General features: G+C 49.2%; 1 protein-coding gene across 1 annotated transcript; it reads right to left on the reverse strand.

Annotated features, from left to right (window-relative positions):
- Nucleotides 1–5,010: 5,010 nt before the first annotated feature.
- On the reverse strand, nt 5,011–6,855 carry LOC124680614 (fructokinase-2-like). Its single transcript, XM_047215684.1, has 3 exons — nt 6,643–6,855; nt 5,248–5,910; nt 5,011–5,145 (listed from the first exon to the last, which is right to left on the reverse strand). The coding sequence occupies exons 1-3, from the start codon at nt 6,853–6,855 to the stop codon at nt 5,011–5,013; spliced, it is 1,011 nt and encodes a 336-aa protein (XP_047071640.1).
- Between the last annotated feature and the right edge of the window lie 3,502 nt (nt 6,856–10,357).

Here is a 10,357-nt window from a genome sequence, read left to right on the forward strand (position 1 = left end):
TCTATCACCGCATCCCACATTGAGTTAATACGGGATAGGGTTGTGTAGTGAGAACCCCATCTCGTATCTCCAGGTCGGCACAAGTGTGTTTCTTGATTTTTACCTCTTCCCGTGGGCATATCACCGTTCTTGATCTTAGCCAGAAGAATCTCTTTATGCTTATCAAGCAATATATCCATCTTCCTGCAAGATGAACTACAAAGATTGGCAATACTAGACCATCGTCAAAGAAATCTTCAAGACCTTTGCAACATCTCGATAAAGCAACAACTATCAACTGCAACTGGTGGGCAAAGCAATGAATATAGAAAGCATATGGGTTCTCATCACGAATTAACTTCTGAAGGCCATTAAATTGTCCTCTCATATTAGATGCTCCATCATACCCTTGCCCTCGCAGTCTTGCAATGAGTAGACCATGTTTACCAAATACATCCAAAAGTGCCTCCTTTAGAGCTGCCGATGTTGTGTTTGGGACATGCTTAATGCACAAAAATCTTTCAATAATCTCTCCACTTTTGTTCACATACCTACAAGAAAATGAGATACAGTTAGTTGAAATACACTACATTTCAGAAAAGTAAAACAAATAAATACTTAACATACTTCTATACATTACTGCTTGTATACATACCTCACAACCACGGCCATTTGTTCTTTGACCGATATATCACGAGATTCATCAATAAGAACGGTGAAAAGACAACCATCCATCTCCTCTTTGATGCGTTTGGTGACCGCTTCGGCACAATGTCTGGCAAGTATTTTCTGAATATCTGAGGAAATCATCTTTGCATTTTTAGGACACAACTCATCAAATGCAAGTTTCACTTCTCTATTCCTTTCTTTATACCAATCAAGCATTTCCAAAAAATTGCCTTTGTTCAAAGAAGAGGAGGACTCATCGTGTCCACGAAATGGTTCACCTTGCAATGCTAGATGACTCACAATACCCAAAGATGTATCCACGCGGGTTTCATACTTGACTAGTGAGTCTTTGCTATAAGTTATAACTTTTCTTTTCAAACTAGCCCTTTGATTCTGAAAATCTAAACAAGCTGTCCTTGAGTTATTATGAATGCTACATGCCCCACCAACATGCTTACGGAATGCAGCCACCGCATTTTTCCAATGGTCATAGCCAGATTTGGTGAATACATCATAACCAAAATTTTCATGCATCTGGTCATTTTTAAAAAGATAGCAGTAGAAGCAATATGCCTTATCCTTGTCCACACTATATTCCAACCAATTAAATTCCTTATACCAATTTGGCCGAAAGCTTCTATCATCTCTATCTCTACGGAATTTATGACGAGTTGGTTGAGTTGGACCTTTCTCTAGATATGCAAATTTAACATCATCTCTAATATTGGGATGAAATTGATCAATTGGAATGCGAAGTCCTGGATCAAATTTGATGTCATCTAGACCAAAATATTGTATACCTTCATCTTGTTGAACATCAACATTCTCATTCACATCAATATCTTCCACTTCCACTTGTTCGGCAGTCCTAGAATCTCCATTAGCTTCTTCCACTTGTTCGGCAGCCGTGGAATTTTCCGTCTCTTTGCCTACATCTTGCTCTTTCTCTTGATGTACCACAATGTCCATAAAATTTTCACTCTCATCTGTGCTGGTTTAGAGTTGCTGCCACTTGAAAGTGGCACAAAATACCTTGTCAAATCTGCAATTGACTATTCATAAATTCAGCAAAAAGAACCAGCACTTGCTATACCGAAATACAAAATTTCAGAACCACTCTACCTTTCCTATTCCCCCCCTTTGCTGGCCCCTTCCCTTTCTTATTCATCTCGACCTTAGGCTTCAATCTACCTCAACAGCACGCCAGCAAGCAGCAGTTGCCGTTGCCGTCGGCGGTCGGCCCGTCGCGTGCTGCCGTGTGCTCCGATGTCCGATCAGTAGACAACGATGAACGATCCCTGTCTGGCCCAGCTCTGCCTTCTTCGATCAGTAGTCTGAAACCCAGAGGTCAGCCGCCCAAGACTGCAGTCGCCAGCGCTGAAATTCTCCCGATCGCGACCTGCGTGAATCGAGGAGTCGATCCGTTTCGGTTGGACGAAGTCGAGGACGACGAGGAGTCGATCGTGTCCAGGAACAAGAGTCGTCGCTCGTAGACTCGCAGTATTGCTTGTGTGGCTTCGGGGACAGGCCCAGCAGGCTAGGACGTGGCAACTCACGGCCCAATTAGCCAATCGAACGATGCCCTCGATCAGGTCCGCTCAGCTGCGTAGCCTGTCCTGCTCTCGATCGATACAGTATCGTATATGTAGCATAGGTATAAATTTTTTTTTGTCGCTGGCTTAGGTAGGGCGGGCGCCACACCTTGCCCTACCGGGAGGCTCGCCACTGGATACATGAATCAACCAGCTGAAATTATGGCTAATAGAAAAGCTATGCATTTGTTATTCTATTAAGATGCCGCCACCCAGTAGCCTGGAAAAAGAAGTCCTGAGCAACCACTAGCATCCGGTTGCATCCAATAACCATAGGCTCCCGCTGCTCCAATTGAATGAGCAGCTCGCCGGATAACCTGCAAAAAATTAGTTCCATTTTGCTTGTTAATCTTTATGTTTTGTGTTGGCTGGAATTTATACCACTTGAACAGCCGTGGCCTGAGTTCGGCAAGCCTATCTTCTGCTGCAGCTCACCGCCGTGACCGAGTACCCTGTGCTTGCTCTTGCACTTGCACTTTACATCTTTACCACCAGCGACAAGCCCAGACAGGAGTCGGTCGAACGCCGCACAGTGCGCCACGCCCAGCGTGTGCCCGTCAGAGAGCGCCACCATGTCCTGCACGTTGAAGCCTTTGTGCTGAAGAGGGCGATGATGGCGGTGACATTGAGGAACGGGGACGCGAGTGCGATTAAGGTGTCGGCGGCAACGGAGCGAGACCACTCCACGGGTTAGAAGAAGAAGGCAACTGAGCACATGTCATGGCAGTGCAGCGGGTGCCGGTATTTAGGGCATCTCCAATGCGGAGACCCAAACGCAAAAACGGACTCCACTTTCGTCCGTTTGGGTAAAACCTGCTTCCAACGCACGGACCCATCCTAAAAACGGATCGCTGCCGCGTCCGGGACGACCCAAAACCATCCCAAATTTACGTGACTTTTGGGTCGAGCCGGACTAGCGCGGGCGTGCTTTTCCATCCGCACATGTCCGTTCGTGGTCCAGTTGGCAGTGACAGAAAATACAACCGCAAGGCTCCATATCTTCTCTCTCCTCTGCCCCCTCTATTTACTTTTTGCCATGGATTGGAGCTCGCCGGAGTGGAGCTCGCCTAGCCAAGTTCCGTCGTCGCCCTCGCCTGGAAGCTCCCGATGCTGGATAGTCCTCTTTTTTTCATCCCTGCTGGAACTCGCCGGAGACAAAACGAGCTCCGCGCTGCTGGCCTCGACGCCGACGAGCAAGACGACGACCACCGCGCCATGGACTCTGCCCGCGCCTCGCCTCGCCACCGCCGCGACGGGCACGAGCCCGGCCTCGCCACGCTGCCGCGGGCGCCGGCCGCGCGGGCACGGGACGGGCCGTGCCTCGCCTCGCCGCCGCGCGGGCACGGGGCCGGCCGCGCCTCACCACGCCGCCGCCGGCACGGGGCTAGCCGCGCCTCGCCACGCCACGCCACCATCGCGCGGGAACGGGGCCGGCCGCGCCTCGCCACGCCGCCGCCGCGCGGGCAGGAGGCGGAGCTCGCCGCGAGCACGGGCGGGGGGCACGGGCACGAGCGGGGGCGGCCCCACGCCGCTGCAGCTCCGCGCACGCCGCGCGCTGCATCTTCGCCCGGGCCGCGCGGCAGCTCCGCACACGCCGCTGCGGTCGCCACGCCGCCCCACGCCGGCCGCTCGCCACGCCGTCGGAGCCGGCCGCCCTTGGTCGTCCCGCGCGGCGATGTGCTCCCGCGCAAGGCGCTCGTCCCGTGCTCGGCGTGCTGCGCGCTGTGCTGCGCGAGGCGCTCGTCCTGCTGATGCGGACGGCAACGACCTGCTGGCCTGGAGGATGAGCGCACGGGCACGGGCGGGGCTCGCGGCGTCGGCCACGGGCGGGGGCAGGCGTGGGCGGAGCTCGCCGCGTCGGTCACGGGCACGGGCGGAGCTCGCCGCGTCGGCCACGGGCACGGGTGGAGCTCGCCGCACGAGCCTAGGGACGGGCGGAGCTGGCCGCCGGCGTGGCCTGCAGACACACAGCGAGCTGGCGCCGCTGCTGCTTGAGAGGAGGCCGAAGAGGCGCGCGAGGATGGCGACGGCGTGGTCGCCCTGGCGGAGGCGCACGACGGAGAGCGTGCCGGCGCCAAGGTCGAGGCTGCGGTCGGGGTCGACGAGGTGGAGCTGCGCGCCGGGGACGGAGACGAGGGTCTCCTCGACGGTGGGCGGGTCATCCTCGGCCGTGTCGGCTGCTTTGCTGCTCTGGTGTTCTGCTAGTACTACTAGGGGAAGAAGAAGGAGTAATTATTTGGGTCACAACGCGTTGGGGAACAGAATGGGTCGCGGACGTTTTGGCCTATCCGCATGTCCGGAGGCCGACCCAAACAGCCAAAATCGGACACGAAAACGCGTCCGTTTGGGTCGCGCGGTTGGAGATGCCCTTATCTCCGAGGCATGCATGTCAGCATGTGCATGATTGATTGTGTGTTATGACTTATGAGCAGTACTAAATCGATGAGTACAAAAATCAGCAGAGAGAGTGAGCGATCATCTTTACTACTACAGAGAGAGCAAGGAGAGCGATGAGCACTAGGAAATAGGAATAATGCTATACAAAGGTTCTCCCAAGTCAAAAATCTCAGCTTGAACCAGTCGATCACTAATTCAACCGGCAGTAAGTACGTTGTCCAGGTTTCGCACACGATATCGTTAGTACGGGTTGGACAAAATCACAAAACTAATTAAACCCAAAAGAACACGAGGACGACGTAAACTGAATGCTAAATCTAAATTCCACTAAACTGAAAACCCCGAAGACGAGACACGACGACGACCGGCAAGCTTAGTTGCTGCCCTTGCTAATGACCTCCATGGCGTCGGCGGTGGTGGGCAGTGCCGGGATGGCTCCCTTCTTGGTGGTGCAGATGGCCCCGCACGCGTTGCAGAACTGCAGCACCTCCCTCAGCTTCTCCTCGTTCTGATCAATAAAAAAAGATCGAATCGTTAGCACCATTGTAAATAAAAGAAATTAAATTAGCTGATCTATGGTTCTTTTGAGTTTCGTAGACTGAATGCTTACGTAGAAGATGGAGTCATCCTTGGCAACATTGACGAGGAAAGACCCGACGAAGGCATCGCCAGCACCAGTGGTGTCGACGGTCTTGACGGCGTACCCAGGGACAGATCCCTTAAAATCCTTGGTGAAGTACCTGCATCCCCTCTCGCCGTCGGTGACGATGAGCAGCTTGAGGCCCTCAAACCAGAGTGACAGGACATTGGCCTCGTCGTTAGGGTCTCCCTGGGTGAGGAAGGCCACCTCCTCGTCGCTGAGCTTGATGAAGTCGGCCTCCTTCCAGATGCTCATGATGCCGTCGCGAGCAGCCTGCTCCGAGGGCCAGAGCGGGATGCGCACGTTCGGGTCGTACGAGCAGAGGATGCCGCCGGCCTTGGCGGCGCGCATGGCGGCCACGTGCGCCGAGCGGCAGGGCTCGGTGATGAGCGAGATGGAGCCGTAGTGGAATACACGGGCGCTGTTAATCAGGTCCAAGTTGAGCTCAGCCTCTGTCAGTAGCATATCGGCCGACGGGTTGCGGTAAAACATGAATTCACGCTCGCCGTTGGACTTGAGGGTGACGAAGGCTAGGGCGGTGCGGGCGTGCTGGTCGAACAGGCACCCCTCCGCGTTCACGCCGTTCTGCTTCAGGATCTCCACGAGCATGTGACCGAACTCGTCGTCACCAAACTGCAGAAACCAACACCGATTAATCCCAATTTAACACATTATTCATTGACACAAACATTACACAGTTATCAACTAAGCTAGACAGGATGATGACTACAAAAACGATAAAGGTTAAAGATCTAGTACTATTTGAAACTAGTGAGAGGAAGATGAATACAAAAACGACTAAGGGGTATTATTTTCTTTTAAAGTACAATGGCGCTGCTTCTTGTGTCAGATATAGTAGATTGGTGTTAGATTTGGGCTAGCTGTTCAATGACCGCGCGCAAGTGCAGGTAATAGCACTCAGATCCGAGTCAGCCAGGTCCCGCTAGTGCCCCGGGTCAACATGATGCAGCCATGCAACTACGAGATTTCCTAACCTAGAGTAGATAGATTTTATCCGAGACGAAAAGAGTGGAATATTTTCTTAGGTGCACTAAATTACACGGACAGATATAACAGGGACACACACGTCAGAAAAACTACGGGCTACGGTGGTGTTTGGACAAGCTTAAGCAATCCTAGACAAGTTAATAGACGATATCTAATAAAAATTTCCCAAAAGTAATCGAGCGATGAAATCGATCGACCAGTGATCTCATGCTAAACCATTATCAACCAATCCTAGACAAGTCAATCGACGACGATCGGACCGCGGTCACCGACGACTGCACGTACAAAACAGATCGAGCAACGTATGTGACGCATCAGAGAAGGGACGGCGATCACATGCAGGGCGTGCATACATACCTTGCCGACGAAGGCGGAGGAGCCGCCGAGCTTGGAGACGGCGCATGCGACATTGGCGGGCGCGCCGCCGGGCGCCTTGACAAAACCGCCGGACTCGGCGAGCGAGACGCCGGCCACGTCCGGCACGAAATCGATCAGCATCTCCCCGAAGGAGACGACGAGGCCGGGGGCGGCCGCAGCCGCGGGTGCAACTCCGTCACCGAGAGGCGCCATCGAAACTTAGCTCAAACGAAACGAAACGAAACGAAACTGAGAACTAGAGCAATCGAGCAGGAACGTGAGTCTGGCTATGAACGAGCTGCCCTAGGTTGATCGATGAGGAGAAGCGAGGGGTAGGCGGGGCTTATAAAGGCTAGCTATGGCTTTGGCCTAGAGGTGATTAGGCTTATCCTCCAAGGATTAGTATCCGTACGTATTCCGTTCTATTACTACTAACTTAGCCTAATCCCGCCCGTCTGGGTTCGAGGTTGGATAATCATAGCAGCGCACGGGGGACTCACACCTGTCCGTGTGGCCGACAATCCTTGGATAATAATCAGGTCGATCTAATCTGATCTCATAACAGCGGTTATTATCTCGTCCCTACACACCGTTTAAACCAGAGATTTGTTTTGGCGCGGGCGAGTCCTTAACTGATTCTCCTTTTGTTTTGTAGCCGATCTCTAAAGTCTAAACAGTGTTTGGGTCCAGCTAAATTAGAAGCAGAAAAGGACGCCAAAACTAGCTACGGACGATGGCTGGCTTGCATATAGTTTGCATGGTGCACGTTCGTAAAGAAAACAAACTACTGTCCTTTTCTACGGACATGGATTTTCTGCTGATGAGTTCTACTTTAATAAAAAATTCGGAAAAATAGCAAACAAAATAAAAAAAAACTGAATTTTGTGTACAATGAACATGTACATGTGTTCTAATAGAATTCCAAAAATCTCCTAGAAAAGATACATGTAGTGATCTGTACAAAAAAAAGAGGTTGTTTCAAACAACAAATCCAAATGCTCTAAACAGCACCAAATTTCTTATTTTTGCATAGAGCACCAAACATGTAATTTCTCACCACAATGTTGCTTGCAGGTAGAACACATTATCGTTTTCGCTGTAAAAAATATTCAGATTTTTTTCATTTTGTTTTCTATTTTTTGCAAAAAAAAAATATTGAAGTAGGAGCATATATGAACTTCGGGTTCAAATGTGCATTTCCGCCTTTTCTACATAGTACTTTCTTACAATCAAGGTCTGGCCTGGATGCATTTTGATTTGATTTTTGCAAGAAATATGGACGCTTTAATTCGATGTTGTAGCTTTGAAGTTACTTCAGTACGTAGTTAGCATCAAACAACCGCCACCAGCTTGGTCGATAATCTGTCATTATGCTGTTGTCAAATCAGATCCTGCAGGATGTGGGACTAATTAACCTAGCCAAGAACATGAAATGGAACCAAACAATCGTACATATCGATCTCGACCACCTACTGGGGCACAATTAGTCTTTTTTGGCTCATTATCACTCTAGTGAGAATTAAGTTAGAGCTCATTCAACTCTAGAATCATCATATTTTCCCGTGACTCGTGTGAGCTTTAAATTTCTCATGGGTTGCAAGCGAGATTTTTCAGGTTATATATAGGTTGCACGATACTTGCAATTAAGATTTTCTCAGTTGCTTGTGGGTTGCATATGAATACTTGCAATTAAGATTTTCTCAGTTGCCCATGGGTTGCACGAAAGTTGCAACAGAGATTTCCCAATTACACTTTAGGTGCATCTAAGTTTTGCCAATAACACATGAGTTACACGGGAGTTGCAACTCAGAGACTTTCTCAGATACACATGGGTCGCATGAGTTGCAACTTAGATTTTTTTAATTACACATGAGTTGTTCGTAAGTTGCAAAGTAGATTTTTCAAGTTACAGATATGTTACAACTGATATTTTTGTAGTTAAACATATATGACATGTGAGTTACAACTTCTATTAGGTGACACCATCTCTGCGAGAATTTAGCTAATTATTTTTTTTTGCGAAAATTTCATCGATGTATTAATAATCATCAATAGCAGTAAAAAAGACGGAAATTCAATTCGGCTCCTGGGTGCGTATGCTCCCTCTACCAACAAAACATATTTCGAAGTGTGGAAAATTTTTGACAAAAAATTCTACATGTACATCTCCATAATATATGTGTATGCGTCAAGTTTCACGAAAAAATAATATTTTTTGTGGCCTATGTAAAAAAGAGAAAACTTATCCTGTGAAAAGCATTGTTTTCAGCACTGAATTTTGTCTTTTTTACACACGTCACATGATAAGTTCATTTTTTATGAAACAACTTTGTGAGCGCGTAGCACGTGAAGATATACGCGCGAATTTTTTGTTTCAATTTTTTTTGAAATTTAAAATATGTGTAAGATGCATTTCAAAATATAGGGAGCATATGCTCCCATGTTCCAAAACACCACTCCCTAAAAAAGATTCAAAACTAATAAAATATATAAATAGATCATTGGACCACCTAGTGCTGACTACAGACACTAGCGCAAGCCGAAGGTGGGCGCCACCATCCTCGCCCCTCCACGAGCGGAACTAGGCAAAGCTTGTCGTAATAGAGCTTGTTGTAGTAGACTGACGAGACCCCAAAGGACCAGCGCACCAGAGCAGCAACCATCGCAAATAACGATAATCGTAGATTGGAAGAGACTGATCTGTAACCACACCAGCGATCACAAAAATTTACCGAATCCAGGAGATCTGTCGGGCACACGACTCCACGCGCCCTCCGTCGGCGCTAGATGCACCACCAGAGCGAGGATATAGCGGGGAGGACCTTATTTTGACTCCAGGATGTAGCCGCTGCCTCGCCATCCCGAAGAAGACACTAAAAAAAAATTAAACGAAGAAATGAAACCTTCCCACCGGCCAGAGGCCGTGGTCCGCCACGCCTCCAAGGCCCCAAGGCCACCGGAGACGGAGCGGACCGGCAGCATCGCCGGCGAGAGGGACGAAACCTGTAACGGCCCCGGAAAACACCCCCTATTAGATTTGCTTGTTCTTTTTCTTTTGTGCATCATCATGACATATGCATCATCTCATTCATGCTTTTAACAAATACAATTATTTTATAAACTCTACCTATTTTATTTCCCTCTCATATGGGTTATGTAATAAAACCCTTCTTCCTCCTCTTTTCTTTCATTTAACAAACCCTAAAAACAATACCAATAAAATACTTTCAAATATCTTAATTTCCAAATAAAATGTTTGTTCGTTTTGGTTATTTCAAAATGTTTCAAACCAGTTTTAAAACAAAAGGGAAAAGAAAAGGTTTTGGAGAATAAAAACAGAAAACCCTAACAACTAAACCCATGGGCCTTCCTCCTCTCTCTGGTCTCCCTCCCGGTGGCCCATCCTCCATGGCAGCCCACCTCCTTCTTTCCCTTCCGGCTGTTGACGTCAGAAACCCCCTGGCGGGCAGAGACGGGCAACACAGTAGAGCCGGGAACAACTAGGGCTGCGGCTGGCCCCAGTCCCTCAGAGCGACGGCCCGCAAAGCCTCCTGGTCGCACGTCCGATGCAATCACAAGGGCGTGCCACCTGACCTATACCTGGTCAGGAAGGTATGGATGATGCCTCGCTTAGTTTCCTGCATGGCATACACGTAAACATTAAATACGAGCCTCGATCGGCTCTCAGGTTATCCTGTGAATCGGCTCAAAGAGC

This window comes from Lolium rigidum, unplaced genomic scaffold (assembly GCF_022539505.1).
Source record: "Lolium rigidum isolate FL_2022 unplaced genomic scaffold, APGP_CSIRO_Lrig_0.1 contig_21632_1, whole genome shotgun sequence".
Lineage (NCBI taxonomy): Eukaryota > Viridiplantae > Streptophyta > Magnoliopsida > Poales > Poaceae > Lolium > Lolium rigidum.

Coding starts and splice junctions, on each gene's coding strand:
- LOC124680614 (XM_047215684.1), bottom strand. CDS start 6,855: ATGGCGCCTCTCGGTGACGGAGTTGCACCCGCGGCTGCGGCCGCCCCC. Junction 5,911..6,642: donor CCTCCGCCTTCGTCGGCAAG/GTATGTATGCAC, acceptor TGGTTTCTGCAG/TTTGGTGACGACGAGTTCGG. Junction 5,146..5,247: donor AGGATGACTCCATCTTCTAC/GTAAGCATTCAG, acceptor TTTATTGATCAG/AACGAGGAGAAGCTGAGGGA.